Source organism: Melitaea cinxia, chromosome 16 (assembly GCF_905220565.1).
Source record: "Melitaea cinxia chromosome 16, ilMelCinx1.1, whole genome shotgun sequence".
Taxonomy (NCBI): domain Eukaryota; kingdom Metazoa; phylum Arthropoda; class Insecta; order Lepidoptera; family Nymphalidae; genus Melitaea; species Melitaea cinxia.
The window spans coordinates 13,870,735-13,894,242 of record NC_059409.1 but is presented as its reverse complement, the minus strand read 5'-3'; the positions used below and the strand labels follow the sequence as shown (position 1 = coordinate 13,894,242).

Below are 23,508 nucleotides of genomic sequence, written 5' to 3'. Positions count from 1 at the left end.
ACAGCAAAATAATACTGTTTTCAAGCAGTATTGTGTTTCTGTTGGTGAGTAAGGTGACCAGAGCTCCTGGGGGGATTGGGGATTGGGTCGGCAACGCGCTTGCGATGCTTCTGGTGTTGCAGGTGTCTATAAGCTACGGTAATCGTTTACCATCAGGTGAGCCGTACGCTTGTTTGCCGACCTAGTGACATAAAAAAAAAAAATAAATAAATATTAACATAAGTTTTGTTGTCTAATTCCACTTTTTATTATATTGGACTGATTTATTTGGAGGGATTTGATTTTTTTTTAATTATTTATTTATTATTTATTTATTTGGTTTAATATTGTTTTGTAGCTGAATAAAGCCTGTTTGCTTGAACGCCGTAATCTAGTCACTTATGTTACTACTAGATTAATTCTTTTTTATTTTAATATAGTGCTTATAAATAATAAACTAGAAAATAATACGCTATAGTAGGTATTATATCAGTAGTAAACGAAACCAATCAATCCAACATATAACAACTCAACGTGGCTTAATATGCGGAAAATGAATTATTAAAATAGTTATAAGTATATACATACAGTGAAGTGAACTTACAGAATATAAATACAATGACATAAACAAATAATTTATTTATTTATTTATTAAACCTTATTGCACACACAAAAAAGAAGATACATTTAGAACGATTAGATACAAATACAAATAATGTATGCAAAGGCGGCCTTATCGCTTATAGCGATCTCTTCCAGGCAACCTTTAATAAAAGTAGTATAAGAAAAATATGTCGGTAGTAATATTGATATTGCTGCAACATTTTTTTAAAATTTTGGTTATAATTAATAATGTTTTGTAAGTATAGGAAGTCAAAAGTAAGAGTTTTTTTAATTGAAAACGTTTATGAATAATCAAGTCAGCAGTTGACAAAATTGACAGTTGACGAGATAAGATAGGGGCACTAATATGTTTTAAGTATAGCGTACAAAATATATGTCACTAAGACAGAAATGAAATTTTTTTTTCATACTTCGCTCCTAGCGATAAGACTGCCATCTTTCTTTGTATATATTAATTTTAATTTATTTCCTTACATTGTATAAAAATATATTTTTATTGTTATTATTAATACTTGCGAAAGTCAAAAAAACTGCATTAGATTTATTTTACTGTTTTCTTTAAAACCAAACGAAATCAAACAATTATGTGAATATTAAATTAAAGTTGGGCCAATTTTTTTTTGATGATATTAGATCGACAAGCAATCGTACTGATGGCAAGTCATTACCGTAGCATAGATGACTGCAACACTAGATGAATCGCAAGCGCGTTGCCGATTCTACTCCCAATCACCCCCGGGAGCTCTGGTCACCTTACTCACCACAGGAACACAACACTGCTTGAAAGCACTATTATTAATTTAGCTGTGATCTTTTTTAAGGTCGGGGTACTTCCCCGATCTGGATGCTCCAAATTTTGAGCAGAAAATTTCCTGCTGTACCCCACCTCAGTAAATATCTCTTATCAGCTAATCTTGTGATTTAAAAGTAGCTAGAATTATTACGAATTAACTTGCGTTCTCTTTTCTAGCTTAGTACCTATTATTGAGTAATAAAGACGAAACTTAATAATTATAAAACTTATGTAGATTGAAATGGAATAGTAATAATAGCAATTAAATAAGAATTGATAGTAAAATTAGACTTGAAATATTTTATTTAAATTTTTTTATTTATTTTCATTAGTGTTGGTAAAATATATGACTAATGGTTTTTCTTATATAAAATAATAGTAATTTTTAAATAAAAAAAATTACTTTGGTAAAATTACTGTTTAAATATAAATATTTTATAATAAATTTTATTAAATTATTTATTAGATCTATTTATATATATATACTATTAATCATTTACCTCTATAAATTAAATAATTCGATTTATTAAATGTAATATATATTTACATTTTTAACTATTTTACCGATAAAAATATTTTTTATAAAAGTATCTATGAGCGTCACCTATCTGTGAGTAGCTAGTTCAAGTACTCACCAAGAGGTGTCACTCGAATGATTCAGCACGCAAATTTTTAGTACAATTGTGAAGGAAAATAAATTCGAATGTAAAAATAATTATTCATTAACAGTCTTTGATATTTCAGAATTGTTATTGTTAATTGAATTTTCCTGTGATCACATATTAAGTAGTGATTTCGACTTGAACTTATGCCACGTGCCATTTTCAACGGAAAAATATATGAAGATTCAATCCGTTACAATATTTTAATATTTTTTTACGATGTTACAATATTACGTTATAATATTTCTAACTATACCAGAAAAAACTACGACAAAGTATCTAAGCTTTATAATTACAACTAGCGACCTAACCCGGCTTCGGCGGTTGGCAAAAGTTACAAACAGGCACGGTTGCAAAAGTTATCAGTGTTCCTCAACTATATTATGCATGATACATATAAACCTTCCTCTAGAATCTCTCTATTTACTAAAGAAAACCGCATCAAAATCCGTTAGGTAGTTTTAAAGATCTAAGCATACAGACAGCGGGACTTTGACGGACTTTGGGAGCGACTTTGTTTTATATTATGTAATGATATGATTATTATCGAAAGAGTTTTTACTGTGAAACCTACACCAGAAGAATAAAAAGAAAAATTCCAAAAATGAAAATTGACAGGTTCTGTCAAGCGTAAAATTTTCTGATGCTACATGGAAATAAGACAGTTTAGGTTATAAAATGACAAATCTACCGTGTACGAGGATATAAATTTAAAAAATAAGTACTCCTGGAGCTACCATGATCCGGTGGAGGCTTTTTATGGTGTTTTTGGTACTTTTGTTTCTGATTCCAATATCAGATAGTCAAGACGATGAGGAAGATGAGTAAGTTATCTTGATACGTTTGAAATATAGGTATATGATAGTAGTATGTATTCTATAAGTATTTTCTTTTAAATCCATCTACGCGCAGTTTGTAGTGGCCCCGCTTTCTGCTCAGCAGGTTGCGGGATTCCTGCCCAATTCTGGGTGTGATATTTTTATTTATATACCTGTGTATTATTTCAATTTCAAGGAAAGATGATCAAGTCGATGGTGATGAAAACGATGACGATGATGATGAAGATGACACGAGGACGGACAAGAATGATGAAGGCGTAGGAAGACGGGCACCGAGTTTAATGAGGCAGACCTCGCGCACTGTTCCAGTGACGAGGACGACTAAGATGCGCCCTTTAGAATGCTACGTATGCGCCTATAAGTCTGATACGCCATTGAAAGCGTGTTTGGATCCTACCAAATTTAGGTGTGCCTATTAAATGAGCAGTTGTAGCAATATAGGTTACAGTTATGGACGTTACAGTAATGCGTGTAGCTGCTTTGTGGTTACGGCAGTAAGAATATAGCCACCCCCTCTCTTCCCGTGGGTGTCGTACGAGGCGACTAAGGGATAATAGTTTCACTACCACTTTCGAACTTAAAAAGCCGACCGATGGCAGGATAACCATCCAACTGTTGGCTTTGAATAAACAGGCCGAAGACGGGCAGCAGCGTTTTCGGTGCGACAAAGCCAGCCCTGCGGTCACCAACCTACGCCTGCCCAGTGTGTTGAGCAAAACACCTAGGAGGCCTATGTCCAGCAGTGACTGCAATAGGCTGAAATGATGATCATGATGATGATGAATGGATGTAGTTGATCTTTCCATTGTCGAAAAAACTGGTCTTAAAATATTTAGAACTCTCTAACCCTACAGTCGTTGTACTGTCTTGTTAACTGTCGAATTCGTGTAGTTCAAATCATCGTACGTTTTCTGAAGTTCATCGATTTTTTGGACGTTGTTTCTAATTTATCACTCTGTAAGAACTTTTTACGAAATATATGAGTAAACATTTAATATGTCCGAATCGGTCGAGCCGATGTCGTATTTTGTGCTTAGCGACATATTTTTATTTGTATAGACTTCGTCGGTTGAATTACTTTGTTATTTTAATTGAATTTCCTGCTCAAAATATGGAGCATCCCGACTGCGGTAGTACCTCGACCTTACAGAAGATCACAGCTAAATAATACTGTTTTCAAGCAGTATTGTGTTCCTGTTGGTGAGTAAGGTGACTAGAGCTCCGGGGGGGATTGGGGATTGGGTCGGCAACGCGCTTGCGATGCTTCTGGTGTTGCATGCAGGTATATAAGCTACGGTAATCGCTTACCATTAGGTGAGCCGTACGCTTGTTTGCCGACCTAGTGACATAAAAAAAAATTAACATTAAAATTAACAATTTATTATATTAACGGAAAACAAATATTGGGAAGTTTAAATTATAAGCAATTTTTGAAGTTGTTCTTCATTTGACGTGTTAGGAAAAATTATGACAGTAATTTTTTACGATGCGCGCACCCACCTTCACAAAAAACCGACACCCGGAAAGCTAGCTAGTCAACGAAGAAGAAGTAAGCAATGTGAAGTTAGCTAGCCAATGAAGTATAACTTCTTACGTGCGTACATAAGTACACACAAACGTTTTTTTTTTTTTGTGGAATGTCTCAAGTATATCTCAAATTTTATATGATTTATGTTTTAATTGTTTTCAGAGTTCAAACAATCACGTGTCACAGCGTTGACGACAAGTGTTCAACGTCTGTCATCTCAAAGGGCAGTTCCTACGAGGCGGTGGTTCGAGGTTGCAAGTCTGCGTGTATCGGAACTCCTGAAACAACTTGCTGTGACGTGAGACATAGATAATTACGTATATCTATATAAATACTAGCTGACCCCGCAAAGGTTTTTTTGCCATATATGTTTTTAGCCCCCCTAATCAGCCCCCCATAACTTAAGGGGATGAAAAATAGATGTTGTTCGATTCTCAGACTTCCCCGATATGCTCACGAAATTTCATGAGAATCGGTCAAGCCGTTTCGGAGGAGTTTAACTACAAACACCGCGACACGAGAATTTTATATATTAGATAAAACGAATAACGAATTTATAAATTAAATTTTAAAAATTTTAAAATAAATCAGGTGTACAAAGTTGGTTGCGTCAGTCAGTTATGTACCTAAATAATAAATTATATCCAACTTGACATCTTTCGTACATGTGGATGCAGTTATCATGGTGATATTTTTAATGTCCGAACCAAAAAAAAATCCTTAAAAAACTAATTAAACAGTAAGAATACCTACTGCAAAACACTTGCTTTTTAAAGTTTTTATTTTTTTCATATAAATTCTTTTTAAAGTGATTGTTCTTTGTTTCGGGGTTGATGGGCTTAAATTCCCAATCACTTAGATTCGTTATTTCTGTTTGAAAATAATGTGATTAAGACGTGGATATTTTTTTTTTAATTATATCAGCTCCCGGTACTAGTAGTATGTTGTTCTAATTTAATAGTAGGAAATTTTGCTATAAAACCTGCTTTTTTATTTTAATACTTTATTAATAGTAATATTTTGTTACAGTTAAATCGCTGCAACAATCAAGCGTTCGCGTTACCGACCGTAGTGTCTCCCAAGGCACTCGTGCAAGAAAACAAATCTCCAAAGACTATCCCACATTCTGTATTTTTCTTTGTTACCATTTTGCTAGTCTTACAGACGGTGGTCAAAGTGACCTTTGTTTAAAATGCCTTTTATTGCCAACCTTCGCACGTGAAATCATATTAAGCGTATCTGACCAATCAAGAAAGCGGGTGGAATTTTTTAGCCTTGTGGCCATATGATGTGACAAGATAACAAGGTATTGGTCATTTGTAACAATATCATCATGTTACAAAGCTGTGACCATTAAAGAAGTGTTCGCTTTATTAAGAAATGGAGCTGTGATTGCTTTTGTAGCTGTACGTGTTTTGAAATTATGTCTATGTATTTGAAATGTTCCGTTTATATATGTGTATAGTTGGAGTTTTTCAAAAGATTTCTTATTCATTCATGGCTTTGGCATTCATGGATTTTCATTTAATTGCAGAGATGTTTTGAATGTTTTGATTTTGTACCTTTGTATCTAGAAAAATACTTCCAGTATGATTTTGCGTTTACGTTTGTTTTTTTTTTGCTTGAATTTTGTTAGTCTTTTTGAAGTGATATTTCGTTAAATAAACTCTGAGTTTTGATGTATTTTTTAATTTATACTCAACGAGAACGTTCCACAAAAAAAAAAAAAAAAAAATAATGTAGATATTGATTGGTATGGTATATAATTTTTGTATTCTGATGTGTGTTTGTGCATATCTAATGAATACCCAGAGGTATTCATTTTTTTTATTAAAAGAAAAACTAAATCAAGCCAATTACTGAATTATATTTTATTTCGAAATAAGGTTTATTTTGTACTTATTTATACATTATCAACTATAGTCTTAAGAGTTACTTACGATTATTTAACCATTTTTTCCATACAAGCCCAATATTTAGCGAAGGAAACGCAAAAAAATATTTTTAAAATATTATTCAACCATAAAATATTATAGGAATCCTTCAAAACGATCTTTTAAGCTAACTTTACTTAAAGAAATATGTTAAAGGAATCCAAAAAGCGGCTTTCATGAGGGCTTAAGATGATGAAGGGACAAGGGAAGGGTCACTCGACCCGGTCAAGTCTTCCGCCCAATTGATCCCTCTTCCGGTGTGTGAATTGAATTATTCAGTAGTGAGGGTTGATAAATGTAATATTTGCTTAGTAAGTATTGTTCATGAAAAGTTCTAGATATTGAATAAAATGAAAATTATGAAGTAGCTTGATAGTTTTAGGCCACTATAGATTATAGTGTCAATGTCAAATGATTTTAATAAATATTTCATTTGAATATTGATTATTTGTACAATATCGTCTTTATTTTGATTGTGCTAGATTAGCAGTAAATCGTCAAAATATACTCGGATAACGCTTTTGAAAATTATTTAAATAGCCTGCTTGACATGTCTTATATAAAATTCTCGTGTCACAATGTTAATTACAATCGGACGAGTCTCCGAAACGTCTGGACCTATTTTTATGAAATTTTGTGTGCATATCGGGTAGGGCTGAGAATTGGCTAACATTTATTTTTCATACAGTTAAGTAATAATGGGGGGGGGTTAAGGGGATTAAGGGGTGTTTTCGGAGTCAGTTAGTAATAATATAAACACACTTGAGAAAGATTTTATCGATTTTATTGATCTTTTATTTTATATTTTTCTAATAGATTTTAGAAGTTTCTTATAAAAGTATGAAAACTTTTGAAAAAATTGGCGACGTCCACGCGCGATGTCACGGGCACCAGATTGTAAAGTATATAAAAACAACTTACTTTTTGTTCTTTTATATATGTCATTTTTGTCAGAATAATTTTAGATACTATTTTTTTTTAATTAATTTTATTATATTTTTCTATATTTTTTTAAACAAGCGTACGACTCACCTGATGGTAAGTGATTACCGTAGCTTACAGACGTCTGCAACACCAGAAGCACCGCAAGCGCGTTGCCGACTCAACCTTGCCGAGGCGCTTTGGCTATCCTATACCCTATATAATTATATTAGAATAATGTATATTTAACATCCAATGTTATTTTAAAAGTATTTATAAAAGTAAATACAAATATACGAGTATATTACGAGTTTACTAATAGGGATTTAAATTTTTAAGATAATAAAACTTCCCCGAATATCAAAAAAACCGAGACCAAGAAACAAAATATATCAAAACACCAATCAAAACAATTTAACTCGTTTATTTAAAATAATTTTCAATCTCCGAAACAGAATAGCAAATAAAAGGTAAAAACCAATTCACTTATCACCTCCAATGAACAACCCTACACGCAATCGAGATATTCATCCATAGGAAATTCCAATAAGTACCGTTTCCCTCTCGCACTCAATTTAGGGTGTCCAGTTAAGAAGTCAGTTCGCTTGTCCTAGCATATGGACCAAATTTACTGTAAGGGAAAACTTACATCCGCAAATTTAGCCCTTCACTCAACATGTGCCTTGCCATACAAAATATAAGGTATATTTTGGTTGAAATATTTGCAACGATAAGATATTTTCTAAGGAATTTTTGAGGGTGAGAAAATTTCTGATATCCGGTCGGACCTGTTGTTGATTTTTATTGGACAACAAGGGTTTTTGCGTGTTAACTATCGTGTGGGAAGTTTGAACAAACAATGGGGTGCAAATGTCGGTCGTGTTTGATTTGAAAGTCGAGAAGATTTGTGAGTTATTTATTACCTCACACGTGTGACAAAATTACGGTGACGTGTACGTATGACAACAAGTTAATATGTAATTTACATTGTTGTGAAATGTTTTGAACTGAAATAAAACATGGAAGAGATCACTTTCAAGCGATAAGGAATGAATATGTTATTAAAATTTTTCTTTCTGTGCTATGTATTATTTCTGTTTTCGGTGTACAATAAAGTGTGTTATTATTATTATTATTCTTATAAAACAGTTTTGAATGTCCCACCGCTAGGCATAGGCCTCTTCTCATTGTAAAATATGCCACGCTCCTCCATTGCATCCCGAGAATCGACATTATTATATTCTCTGCGAGGCAAGTCGAGATATACACATTCAATATTTTTTTTTTATGAACTGGAATTTACATTAAAAGAATGTATATTTTTTATACAACTAGTTCGGCAAACAAGTGTACGGCTCACCTGATTGTAAGCGATTACCGTAGCTTATAGACGTCTGCAACACCAGAAGCATCGCAAGCACGTTGCCGACCCTATCCCCAATTCCCCCCAGGAGCTCTGGTCACTTTACTCACCACAGAAATGCTTGAAAGCAGCATGATTTCGCTGTGATCTTCTGTAAGGTCGAGGTACTTCCCCCGTCGGGCTGCTCCAGATTTTGAGTAGAATATATCCTGCTTTGCCCTTGTTTTCATTGATAATATCCAGTCCTAACTTGAATTGAAAACGATTTTATTCAAATATTCATCTTTTATTAGTTAAAGATGTAATAATAGAAGATTAAAGTAAATTCTTGGTTTATTTTCGTGATTAAAATATAAAACTAGTGGTCGGCTTAAGGCTTATTAAATAGCGAAAGTTGTTTATTAAACCCCTTAGGTGTAGTAAACGACGAGGTATTTAATATAATTACTTTAAGCTTGCTTTATATTATATTAAACGAGTATACAATTAAGGAGCTGCCAAAGTTATCTATTTAATGGGGATTTCTTTAAAGTTTTTTTTTTTTAATTAAGACATTTATGAGTTGTGACAAGCAAAAAAATTAGGTTCCAGCAGATCGTTAGATTTAGGTCGGTCTAAGAAATTTGAAATTTACATCAGATATAATTAAAATTTGTTGACTTTATTTATTGACTTTATTTAATTAGTGTTTGCACATAATACCTTAAAAATATATGAAGATTTCAATTGCAAGTACAATTAAAGGACTAATATGTATTTTGAAGGCGTCCTTGTAGAAAAACAAGTCAAAAAGGGCCTTAATTGTATATTTAAACTTAGTCAAATTAAAACTATTGTTTTGTCAGTAAATATGGTTTATCAAAATAACTACTAAAGAACTTTACCAAAAATTGTTACGGTATAAAATTATTCAATATAAAAATTAAACGCACGTGCTTATTTAAAATAAAAAATGTTTTCTTAAAGTTTGTGTATCGAAATTGTTGCACATATCGAATCTACACCTGGACGTCAGTATAAAGCTATGATCGATCGAGTCATTTGGCACGCATCGTCGGACAGCGGATTTGCGCGGATGCGGGTTGGACTTGATTCCACATATTTTTTATCGATATCGATAATATTGAAAAAATAATATTAAAATAATTAATTTTGGCTAGCGCATTTTGCAGTGACTGGTTTTTGCTTTTCGTTTTTGTTGTTTTCATCTTTGTTTGATTCTGCGTTCGTGTTTGTAAAAAAAAAATGCAATGGAAAAACTTATACAAACAAATATTCATTAATTACTTAAATAATTTTGTAATAAATTCCTTAAAAATTATTGGTATAAGCTTAGGTAGTCCTTACACGTGCATTTAACTTAACTCGGAAGTCATTAAGTTATGATCCCGTATTATTATTATTATTATTTTATTATGTTATGGGCTTACTCTTGACGCCATTCCAGCTCTAGAGCACAGACGAGGTCGAAGATGGAGCGAATTCGCCCAGAAGAAGCTGTTCACTCGCGCTTTAATCATGTTCGGGTTGTATGAACTCGGGAATACAGGCGCCGGCAGGGAATTCCATTCCTTGGCTGTGCGTATTAAAAAAGATGATTCGAAGCACTTTGTACGTATGAAAGGCATATCAATCAGGTAGGGATGAAAGCCTGCGGTACGTCTGTAAGTCCGATGGAAGAAAGGAGATGGGGGTATGAGCTCGTGCAGCTCCAGGGCACACTCCCCAAAGTACAACTTGTAAAAGACCGTTAGACTGGCAACTTTTCTTCGGTGAGCCAGAGTGTGAAGAGATTCCACCAAACTGGCATTACCGATAGCCACTTGGTCGCCGTTATTATTACAATATTAGTTCATATTTCATAAGGTTTAAAGCCATTAATTTTCTATACCCTTGTAGATTACGAAATATTCGTGAAAGATACAATAAGGCTACAAAGAATAAAGTTTTTGCGATACGAATTTATGATTTGACTAAATCTTAGTATATTTCGTTTGTTAAACCTATATATGTTTGTTATCTCTGGACTGGAGACCATGTCTCGGCAAACGCAGTGTTGGACGTATACTGCGAAATATGTCTAATGTCTGACGTTAGCTACTGTATATATGTGTATTTGGAAGTATCATCAGAGATTCATAAAAATTTTGTCAAAAGAAATTTTTAAATAATAATCAAAAATTATAATATCGATAAATACATATCTACATATTACCATTATCTGTACATCACTACGAAATCATGACAAGTTTAATATGCATTATTGACCGAATGATCAATGATCCACGGTTATTTGGATCAATAAAATTATGCAAAATCATCGCTTCCATTGTTAGCTGTTGCATTGACCGTTTAGCTTTATCTGCTTTTGCGCATTTTAACGCAAAATCATTCGAGATCAGCTTGTTGCGGTAAAGCGCCGTGTCATTCGGTAAACGGTCACATATAAACTAACTGTTGGGGCGATGCAAAGCGGACAGCTAAATAATGTTGATGTTCCGATTTTTATAATCAATTTACATTATTACTCAATTCGTATGTTTATTTACTTCATGTGAAATGTTATCAATATTTAGGAGACGTCGCGTTGACGCAGCGGTCACAACACTGGCTGTTGCGCTGGCCGTTGCGGGTTCGATCCCAGCATACGGCAGATATTTGCATAGGCCATATAGATATATGTCGTAGTCTGGGAATTTATGCTTGAGTATTGTGTGTGTTTCCGGACCCCCGACACAGGAGAAATTCCTACTGGGGGCCGTTGAGTGTGAAGCGTATATTTATTTATTATAAAAAAATAATATAAGGACGATCATTTATTTATAAATTCTTAAATGACATTACATTCTTCTGACATGCATATTACTTTCTATAACGTTCTTCACTCTTAGTATCACAAATAGATTCAGATAAAACCGAGTGAGACACATACTATATAGTGTCAGAAATGACGCTGTGAAAACGTTACATAGAAACTTAATTGTATAAATATTTAGGTAAAAATTGTAAGAATTAAAAAAAAAAAAGAAAAACTTATTTCATAGAAGAATAAAATAATAATTAGAAACAATTTATACCGATTGTTACAAACATGTAAAATTTATTTATTTATTTATAATAATAAAGAATATAATAATATATAAGAATACATTTCTATAATAATAAACAAGAGTATATATGTGTGTGTCAAATACATGATAATGTGTGCAATGTTTTTTTATTGATTTTATCCATATATTATCTAATATATAAAATTCTCGTGTCGCGGTGTTTGTAGTTAAACTCCTCCGAAACGGCTTGACCGATTCTCATGAAATTTTGTGTGCATATTGGGTAGGTCTGAGAATCGAACAACATCTATTTTTCATCCCCCTAAGTTAAAACGGGGGGGGGGGGGGTGGAGGTCGAGGAAGTTAATAACATATATTGCAAAACAACTTTTGCGGGGTCAGCTAGTATCCATATAATTTTATCCATAGTTAAAAAAAAATTTAGCATTCTGCACTTCTTCTCTATGTAAACTATAAGTGTGCGAATTTACATACTCCTCCGTCCGCGCGATTTTTGTAAAAAGGGGTACAAAGTTTTTGCTTCACGTATTAATATATAGAATAAGTAATGCTCTTGAATTCCAATCTCAATGAGTAACGCACGCGAGCGCGATGACCGCAGGACAAATACACGAACGTTATTTACGTTTTTTGCTGGCTCCCGTCCAGATGACCGTTGCAAGCGTATCCGTTTATTTAGAAAGCGTTCAATTTTGTCTGCGAAAACGGTTGCGGAAAAGTGAAATACCACAATGACACTTTGTTTATTTTTATGCAATTTTTTTTCTCAATGTTGACAGCAAACCGTCGGCCAGTATATTTTTAAGCGACTTGAAAAAAGGAGGATATTGTACAGCCGGACTGTATTTTTTAACGTGTGTTACCCCATAACTTTTTAATGTGCAAATATATTTTGATGATTCTTTTTTTAATTGAAAGTTGACGCTTGTCGAGCGGTCTCATTTATATTTAAGCTAGATCTACCGAGGAATTTTTGAGTTATTTCTAATAATGTGTATTGTACTGTAAGTACTTTTCAAGGTAAATTGAAGTAGTTTTATTTTTGTTTAAGAAATTTCACAATTATTTTGTTTTAAATTTGAAATACCCTTTGTCTGTTGTATTATATATTTACACAATTTTTACGTATAATCTAATATATACAATTCTCGTGTCGCGGTGTTTGTAGTTAAACTTCTCCGAAACGGCTTGACCGATTCTCATGAAATTTTGTGTGCATATTTGGTAGGTCTGAGAATCGAACAACATCTATTTTTCATACCCCTCAGTTATAAGAGGGGGGGGGATTAAGGGGGTTAATAAAATATTATGAAATTTTGTGTGCATATAGGGTAGGTCTGAGAATCGAACAACATCTATTTTTCATATCCCTAAGTTATAAGGGGGGGGGGGAGACCAAAGGGGTTAATAACATATATGGCAAAAAAACGTTTGCGGGGTCAGCTAGTAAAATTATAAACGCGTATTTTACTCTACCTTATAGTGTACATATCACACGGTTTTATTCGATTTGACGATGAGCTACTCCTTTGAGTGATAATGTAATGTTTTCTAAATAAGAAAGTTTATCAAAATCAGGACAGTAGGTACTTACAGATATTAAAACAATTCTGGTGTAGTGGTGCGAAAATCGCATTAACAACGATGGTCGCGATTTTGGTTTCTGCTCGGGACTGGTTTTGTAGCACATATTTGTTATTTAGTTTTTGATCCGTACCTATAGGTGAATCACCTCAAGTGCCAGATAACACGCTAGGCCGTCAGTCCAAGGTAATAAAATAATCTGCTAACCGCTGTGAAGCAGTTTGATGTATTATGCTCAAACCTTTGATAAATATTTCGGCTATTTCGCGCTGATTCCATTTCATCAAATTTTGTAATATAAAACGTAGATTATAATCTATTATTATACATATAATTATATGTATGCATTATTTTCATCCCCAGATAGTATTCGATTTTGATGATTCTCTTTTTAATGTTTATCTAACTATCTACACTATTGTTTTATCGACTACCTAAGTATATTTTTTTCGTTTGCAACTAACACAATTATCATACTCCCATCTGGGGAAGTACCTCAAAATCAGATCATAGAGATCACAGCTAAATAGCACTGCTTTGAAGCAGTGTTGATTTACTGTGATGAGTCAAGGTCGGGTCAGCAACACGCTTAGCTGATATGGTGTTGCAGGCGTCTATAGGTTACGCTAATCGCTTACCATCAGGTGAGTAGTGCGCTTGGTTGAATTTTGTGATTGAAGAGAAAAGTTCCCCGAACATTCATGTGTAGGACATATAGACATAATTATAATAGAATATCGAATGCAATGCAAGTCAGTAATTTAATGTGCTATGTTTATTTTAGTATTTTTTATTCCCACTAATTTGTGAAGTAGATTTTTGCTGCCTTAACGATTGAAAAAGGTAATTTTATAAAAAAAATGCATAAATAAAAAATATGTTGGATATGGATGACTAAGGAAATGCATTTGTTGTATGACATCTCTTGGTTTCGAAAATACAACAAGGAAAATTTTAAAATAACTTTAAATTTATACTTACATTTTTGTCGATCGGGCCACTGTTGAGAACATTATTTTGTTAAAATAGATACAAGAATGTTAAATAATTAGGCACATGTTAAGAGATTTATTGTACTAAAATTTAAGGTCGTGACGTCGTCTACTTAAATATGACTTCATAATTATATTATCATCAATTTGATAATTAATTGTCTTACTATGGAAAATCAACGAAAAATCGTATAAAAATTGTGTTAATAATAAAAATATTGTATAAATAAAATTACAGTTTTTTAAAATTTTCAACAATATTTTATAAACATAAATATTTAGATGAAGTTAGCGACTTTAAAAGTAAATATACCAATACGTCTGATTGTATTATATTTACCTTTAAAGCGATTATCCTGTCGTAGTTCTTCTAGATCGCTTTAATAGTACTTTAAAATGACACTGCAAGAAAAAACTAGAAAAAACGAGATGTGCTTTAGACCACACGACTGAGCTTCTTTAGCTTCATCTAACTTGTATCTCCCTCTTAACTTTCATTCTTCTCGCTCGATCACACTTTTCGTAACGCTTTCGTCACACATTCACCAGCCCAGTCCCCAAGTCAAGCGTACAAAGAAGTTCTACTTCAAATATAAAAATATGTTTTGTTTATCCGTCAAAGTGCTCGTAGTTCTCAAATATCCGTATATTTTGTACCCAGATAAAGTGCATTTAACCCGTTAGAAAATTTTATTTTCGGAAAGGGGACACGAGTAGCCGGAATTCACGTTTGGACGTGTTGTAAATCGTTTGCCCATATTTCTCTTTGTTTCACGTTTACGCTTGTTTTGTTTTCGATGGGTGTAGAGTGAGTGATTGACTAGCTATATTGCTGTGAAATGGTATTAATTGAAATGTTTGACGCGTATTTTGAGTTGATGATTTCCGCGTTGAACGAATTATTATCTTTGAATTACCATACTTTAACTACATTCATTTATTTGTGATACGAAAATTTTCAAAATTAAAAAATAAGGCGTCAAGGATTTCAAAGTTGTCTCTAATTTCAAAACTGTACTACGTGTTATGTAATATTCTAACGGACCTGTATACATTTTGCTGTACATAATTTTTTTTTTCGTCTCGCGACAGAATGGGTAACACCATGCCAATTTTTATCCTCTAACAGAAGTATCTTTTAAAATTGAAGAATAATGTAGCTTTCTTTAGTGATGGATATATTATTATAAATAAACTTTCAGTATTAGGCGATCTAGGATTGCCACTTTTCTCATAAAAATATAACTTTTATTTTTATTTTCTTTCCATTTCTACTTTGTGTAAATTTATTGGTGCGAAAATGAGAAAACAAAATGAACAATCATATGTAAATGACAGATTGTAAATTCAAATGTAATATTTTGTTTATTTTTAATTGTAACATTATTTATGGCCAGACTGTGTATGTGTATGACTTGTTTAATATATGGGTTCACATTTGCTAACCCTATGAATGGTACTGGTAAATGGTAATACACCAGAACTGCGGATAGTGAAGATACGAATTCGCTCGCCTCATAATAATGAAGAAGTTTTTCAACTCGAGCTAGTTTACAGAGATACTCGTAACTTAGCAATCTGTAGTAAGAAGTTAAGGTGGCTCAGATTGTACAACGAATTTTGTGTATGGAAAACGGGTTCAATATTTAATATTATTTTTAGGGTGGCGATATGATATAACGTAATTTTGTTTATATTAATTAGAACAAAGAAAGATTTGTTGTTTGTTTGTATGTTCTTGATTATGTAATTAGAGAACAAATTTTAATATTTGATTGGAAATTAAAACTTTGTTTCTAGTAAAATTGGAACGGCCAAAAATATTAAATGAGGCTGACTTTAAAGAGTTGTTTCATTATAAAGTAAATAATTGTGTTTGCTGGCAAACGAAAAAAAAAACCGACTTCAATTACATCGACAAGTAATACAACGTAGGTAGACGAAAAAGTAGTCAAGTTAATACGTATTATCAAAGATTACTTCAAAAGTTGTAATTAAATCTCGATGAAATTTAAACGTGACTACATGATAAACATTAGCTTTCAATTAAATTAAAAATTATCAAAATCAGTACACGCTGTAAAAAGTTATGCGGATTTTTAAGTTTCCCTCGATTTCTCTAGGATTTCATCATCAAACCCTGATTTTCTTATCATAATACCAAACTAAGGATATCTCCTTTCCAACAAAAAAGAATTATCAAAATCGGTACATCCAGTAAAAAGTTATGTGGTATAATACAACGTAAGTCGACGAAAAAAGCGTCAAGTAAAAACGCATTATTAGATATAACTTGAAAAGTAGTTGTTAGATCTCAAATAAATTTAAATGGGACCAAATTACACACACCACCTTTCGATTGAAAAAATTTTTGTCAAAATCGGTCCACCCAGTCAAAAATTCTGATGACATACATCACATACATAAAAAAATACAGTCGAAGTGAGAACCTCCTCCTTTTTTGGAAGTCGGTTAAAAATATGTCAATGTTTCAAATGTGTCAGCTTCGCAACATGAATGGAGTTTACTCCTTAATATTAATGTGATATTTGAACGTATAATAAGTACGCTGTGTGGGTACAGCAGCAAAGAATATAGCCACCTCCTCTCTTCCCGTGGGTGTCGTAAGAGGCGACAAAAGGATAACACAGTTCCACTACCACCTTGGAACTTAAAAAACCGACTGATGGCGGGATAATCATTCAACTGCTGGCTTTGAAATACACAGGCAAAAGACAAGCAGCAGCGTTTTCAATTTTTGTATTGATAACCTGAAGTTTACGTATTACTACCACATTTATTATTATGCTAGCGACTCGGCCCGGCTTCGCACGGTTGCAATAACTACCAGTATTCCTCTACTATATTATGTATGTATTATACATATAAACCTTCCTCTTTAATCACTCTATCTATTAAAAAAACTGCATCAAAATCCGTTGCGTAGTTTTGAAGACTTAAGCATACATAGGGACAGAGAAGGTGACTTTGTTTTATACTATGTAGTGATATTAGCGATCCGCCCCGGCTTCGCATGGTTGCAAAAACTAGTGTTTCTCTACTATTTTGTGTATGTGTACATATAATCCTTTCTCTGGAATCACTCTATTTACTAAAGCAAACCACATCAAAATCCGTTGCGTAGTTTTGTGTATGTAACTATGTAATGATTAAGAAGAAGAAGAAGAAGAAGAGCGCAACGCACCGCACCGCACCGCTCCGCACCGCACGCCGCACGCCGCACACCGCACGCCGCACGCCGCACGCCGCACGCCTTACGCCGCACGCCAAAAATGACGTGAACACATGTGTGTTGTACATAGTCACGCAGGGCTGGCTTTGTCGCACCGCCATCCCGCCATCGGTCAGTTTTTATGTTCCAAGGTGGTAGTGGCACTATGTTATCCCTTAGTCGCCTCTTACGACACCCACGGGAAGACAGGGGGAGGCTATATTCTTTGCTGCCGTAACCACACAGCCACAGCAATCGTGATAATAATGAAGGGTATAAAATCAGAGTGTCTAATTTTATTCCGTAAATTTAATAGAAAAGCCTCATGTGCTATTTGTAGCAAAGTAGCTATCGTTTAAATATAAATTTTACTTAGCAAAAAAATAATAATAATAAAGCCCATGCCATAATAGCTTCGTACTGTAAGGGACAGCGGACGATCCTTTAATTTTCTCCTCACACGGCCATAGGGGTTGATTGAAAAGTTTCGCTAACTTTAAAGTTTTCCTACTTTGGGCGCCGTGATTGAAGTCTTCAACTTTACTATTCCCTTTGTAGATCGGGTAATGTTTGTACCGCGGTTGGTTACAAAGATTGCTTATCTTAAGGAAATACAGATTAAAATTAATTTGACACTTGCAACATATTTTTATGAGTTGGCTCTTTAAGAAACGATATTAGGACTGTGGTGTGAAAAAATTGGGAAGTGAATTTGTGTGAGACAACTGACGCTCGGTGACTCAAGGATTCGTTCATGTAAGATATAGGTATAGTATGCAAGCATTTACAGTATCGATACAAACAGTTAGCATCGAACGTTGAAACTCAACGACCCCCACTAGGATTAACTCGTGGTCTGGACGTTCGTGCTTGTGTATCGTGGGTTTTTCGCGATCCACGACACAAGAGTTAATGCTATTGGGGGCCGATGAGTGTAAGCCTCATGGGTTTTTTACGAAAGTAACCGACATAGCCCACAGAATTAGCAAGTTGAAGTGGCAGTGGGCTGGTCATCTGTGTCGCAGGACCGATGGCCGTTGGAGTAGACGGGTCCTAGAGTGGAGACCGCGTCTTGGCAAACGCAGTGTGGGACGTCCTCCGGCCCGTTGGACCGACGATCTACGTAAGATTGCCGGTGTAGGCTGGATGAGGATTGCGGAAGACCGGGATGTGTGGCGCGAACTTGGGGAGGCCTATGTCCAGCAGTGGACTGCGATAGGCTGAAGTGTGAGTGTAAGCCGTTTATTATAAATACTAATTAATCTTTGTTGTTTAATTTTCTTTGGTAGTTTATATTTTAAATCCAACCTGAATCTGCTTTTTCATAATTATGTTGTAACTGTAGGCGGTACATAAGCGAAGTGTTTAAGACTTGGGTAAACTCTTTAATTCTTTGGCTTCCTAGAACAATCATTTTTTTGTATCTTAAAAGTTATCTTCCTCCTTTATTGTGCATCCCAAATATGTCACACAAATCCACCCTTGTGTGAACCCAAAATAATTATGTATGTTTCTTGTTAAATTTATTTAGATCAAGATCTGATGAGCAAAAGTACTAACTTTGAGCAAAAGTTTTAACTTTAACGTTGATCAGACCACGCGTTTTGCTCGGTCATCTCGCGAGTTTTAATTAAATAAATTTTAAATACAATAGTTAATATTTAAAAAAGACACACACTCCCGAATCACACAATCTCGTCCTCCGCATCCTGTATCATTAAAATCTATCTGGCACAGTTCGGTAGGCCCGAAACTTGACATATAATTTTATACCACACATTTGTACACCATATTCCTACTGAAAAATTCTCCATTTAAAGATTGTTATACTATTGTACACTAGTATATTTATTTAAATTAGTAACGTTTTAATTATCATTCGAATGCTGTATTAATTCTTATATATTTATTAATTATATTTCATCAGTGTATTTAATCTTGACAAAATCATGTATAAATACGAATTAAAGATACAATATACAAAGGAACGTATTAAATAAGTTTATTTCAAGTATTTTAAAAACATATAATAGGTAATAAATGCATGTGTTTCTATAGATCTCATTAACCTTAATGGTGTAACTGTATGGTATAACGTGACGGTGGTTTATCTAGATATGGGGGTCAAGGGGAAACGATACGGAACTAGCGCTCACGAAGTATATTTAAGATTAACATGACGTTTAAATACACAAACATTACACAATTGAAGCTTACTTTTTAAAAAATGATGTAAAATTTGTGGTACGGAAAAATTATGGGGAGTGAAATTATTAGAAACAACTGACGCTGAGGCTCAGTGACGCGAAAAGTGTCGATTTTCAGCGCTTTTAGCTGTTTATGTAAGACTAGCTGTACCACGCGCTTGTTGCTACGCTTTTTTTTTATCGTACCAATTCAGAAACCTTTACCACAGAAACTTTTAAAACAGATAGACATTCATTTTTATATATATAGATATAGGTATAATAGTATGCCAGCATTTGCTGTACAGATGCAAATAGCAAACGTTCATTTATGTTTGATTTTGAAGTTTTATTAATTTTATTAATTATAGTTTAATTTAATAGAACATATTTAATTTTTCAATATCACGGTCATCTTTGTCATTATCTTATTTGTTGGTCGTCTGGTGTTGCAGGCGTCTATGAGCTACGGTAATAGGTTACCATCAGGTGAGTCGTACGCCTGTTTGCCGACTCAGTTGTATAAAAAAAATGGAATTTAAGAAAAAAGATATTGTTCAGTTCGCTGAGGTTATAAAATGAATAAATTTCGAAAGTAAAAGTAGCTTCAGTTACTTCTTACTACACCAGCTATCTGCCAGTGAAAATTCCATCAAAATCGGTCTAGCTGTTTTAGGATTAGCCGGAACAAACAGAACAACAGACAGAAAGACAGACAAAAATTGTAAAAATGTTATTTTAGTATTTGTACTGTGTATACATCCAAATGCATTTAGTAAAAAGCGGATATTTTAATATTACAAACAGACACTCCAAATTTATTTATTTGTGTAGATTATACGTAGCTTAAGTAAAATTCTCTAAGAAATCACAATAAATTGCTACATAGTTTTCAATCTTTGTTTACCCTTTAAATATTGCGGATATTTAAAGGTTTAAAACATTAGCATTATAAATGTTAATGAAGTCCACACATGCGCATTAGCGATGAATAAATCATCGTGGCATGCTATTGGTTCTGAAACTTAACATCAATTAGACGATGTGTAGACGAAACAGAAAACGCGCGTTTTTCAACTGCGTTTATTCAACGCTTAACGTCAAAAAGGTTTAAAACTTTTGCTGGCTTAATTTTACAAAAAAAAAAAAAAAAACTTAAATTTATGTCTAAAATATCGAATTAATGCAAAAGTTTGAGACCATGTACATATATGTTTTTGCGATTTTTAAGGCGCGAAAATAATAAGTGTGCAAAAGACCTAATGTAGGCACGTTCTTAAGAAACGGACCATGGCGATTATTAATATGCTGCATCATGAAGACTGCTCTATTTGAAATCCATTTAAATTATCCACTTACACTAACATCATTCTACACTTACATTTAGCAAGTATTCATTTAGTAGACATAAGTAAATTTTCGAAATAGGAGAGTTGGAGGTAACATAGGTAATTATATACTTTTTTTTCGTTTTTGAGTTGAAAGTAATAAATCATTAATAACAATTTCATGTCCTATCAGAAAATTGTCCTTTTATTCGTCGTTCTGTATTTAAATCAACATCGCCTATGTAGTTCTTGTTCTATAGCGAATGCTTTTTTTTAGCATAATTATTCAGTACTTTTAAGTGAACCATACATGACTGACACTAGCTAAAATGACAGACGTTGTCTTGATTTGCGAACTGTCAAATATATAAGTTTAAATGGTAGCTACGTTTTCTCGAAAACACAATTTTTTTTTAATTATTATGTGTATTCAATAATTTCCATATAAAAAACGTTCATTTGAAATGATGCTAATAATCTCCAGCATTCTCGTTAGTTAATTTTCGTACTTGAAATATTAATCGTAAAATATGTTTTATTACAAGTGGAGCATATTTCCCATTCGTGATACGGTGTAGAGGGCGTGCATAATCTTGATACTGGAGTCGCCACCCACGCGCTTGTCCTGCAGGACTTGTCCCCGATGTAACATTGGAACATACTCATAATTACTTTACAATGAAGGAATAAAACAAAGCTGTAATAACAATGTATCTGCATAGCAAATGCCAAATTTGTAACCGAATTAAAAAAGGAGGAGGTTTTTAATTTAAAGATATTTTTTATGTGTATTACTTTATGACATTTTATCGGGTGTACCGATTTTGATGATTCTTTTTAAATCGAAATCTGGTGCTCTTAGTGTAGTTTAATCAGAGATCTAAAAAGTACTTTTTGAATTATCCTTAATATTGGGTATTTAATTTATTTATTATTTTTCGATTATCTCTACATTTTATTTCTTGTTGATGTAGATTGAAGTCTGTTTTTTTTTAAATTTGCGAATAAACTTTATTTGTTGACATGATAAATTAAATATAAAGAGAACAAAGATAGGATTAGTGTATGTACATTTAAAGGGATCACTAAATTTGTCTTATGGTTTATAGCATTACGACAAAGAAATGTTTTTACTAGAAAGTACGACTCAAATAGTTTTTTTATGATATAATTATATAAGAAAATATGATAATATAAAATTATATATTTCATGTCATATTTACTAAGTTACACTTAAGTACTTATATTGAAAAAAAATAGAACCAAGAGTATTTAAAGAAATGTTTCACTGTAAATAAACTGTTTTACAAATATCGCTTGTAAAGATTACTATTTGTCTGTCCGTGAATTATTATTCTATTGCTAAGATAAATTTTAATGATTTAATCTCTAAGCTTCACTATGGAATAACTTCTATATATCTAAATATTTCTTCTGACATATGTAACGTTGTCTTAATATTCTTTGTACCACTGAACAATGCTAGTGATTTAATTTTTCAAAAAAAAAAAAAAATTGCAATTGAAAATTAAATTGTGTCTTGATTTGAACCTGTGATCCTTTCGACGTTGTATTCACCACTATAGTATTGTATCCACTAACCCACTTCCACTCAAATACGCACTTACAAATTGAAACTAATTATCATCCATTTATTTTAGGTTATAGCAAGTAATATTATGTCTTTACCATTCTATGTTACATTGCCGATATCATCTCTGCTTTACTTACATACTTTGCAAAATTAAAAAACAATAAATCAAATGAATTAATGAGGTTATGTGAAAATTTGATCCCTAACATCTGATGTGTAGACGGTGTTCGTTCATAGGAGTGTACGGTGAGCCTCGAGTCTCGAATTCGGGCCGTAGAAGGCCGATGTCGTTATCGGTCAGGCTGTGACCTTTGAGAAGATGGGCAAACCGCACTATTGCATACAAAAATGTTTATTACACCTTCTAAAACAAAAATAGTTTTGATATTTACGAGAATTTTACTTCTTTATTATAATAATTAACTAAAGTAGAGCACAGAAGAAAATATCCTGCATAAAATCTGGAGCAGCCCGTCTGGGAAAGTGCCTCAACCTTACAAAAGATCACAGCTAAATAAAGTATTATCAAGCAGTGTTGTGTTCCTATGGTGAGTAAGGTGACCAGAGCTTCTGTAGGGATTGGTGGTAGGTTAGGGTAAGTTGCAGGCGTCTATAATCTACGGTAGTAGCTTACCATAAGCTGAGCCGTACGCTCGTTAGCCGACCTAGTTCAAGGCGTAAGGAAAAAAAGATGTTTTTAAAATGTATGCTAGGGTGAAGCGTATTACAAGTAGTGTAGTTTTGCTACGAAATATCAAGTGATAGGTGATAAATCATTACCATTTAAATATGTACATAAAACACAGCAGTTCTATTCATCATCATTTTCATCATCATTTCAGTCTATCGCAGACCACACACACACCAGTTCTATATAA

At 33.3% G+C, this 23,508-nt stretch overlaps 1 protein-coding gene across 1 annotated transcript; it reads left to right on the top strand.

Moving 5' to 3' along the window:
* Positions 1-2,796: 2,796 nt before the first annotated feature.
* LOC123661026 (nucleolar complex protein 2 homolog) lies at positions 2,797-5,648 on the top strand. The gene is made up of 4 exons (XM_045596041.1): positions 2,797-2,882; positions 3,073-3,303; positions 4,588-4,723; positions 5,455-5,648. Exons 1-4 carry the CDS (start codon positions 2,797-2,799, stop codon positions 5,614-5,616), a joined length of 615 nt encoding a protein of 204 aa, XP_045451997.1. The 3' UTR covers positions 5,617-5,648.
* The last annotated feature ends 17,860 nt before the right edge of the window (positions 5,649-23,508 follow it).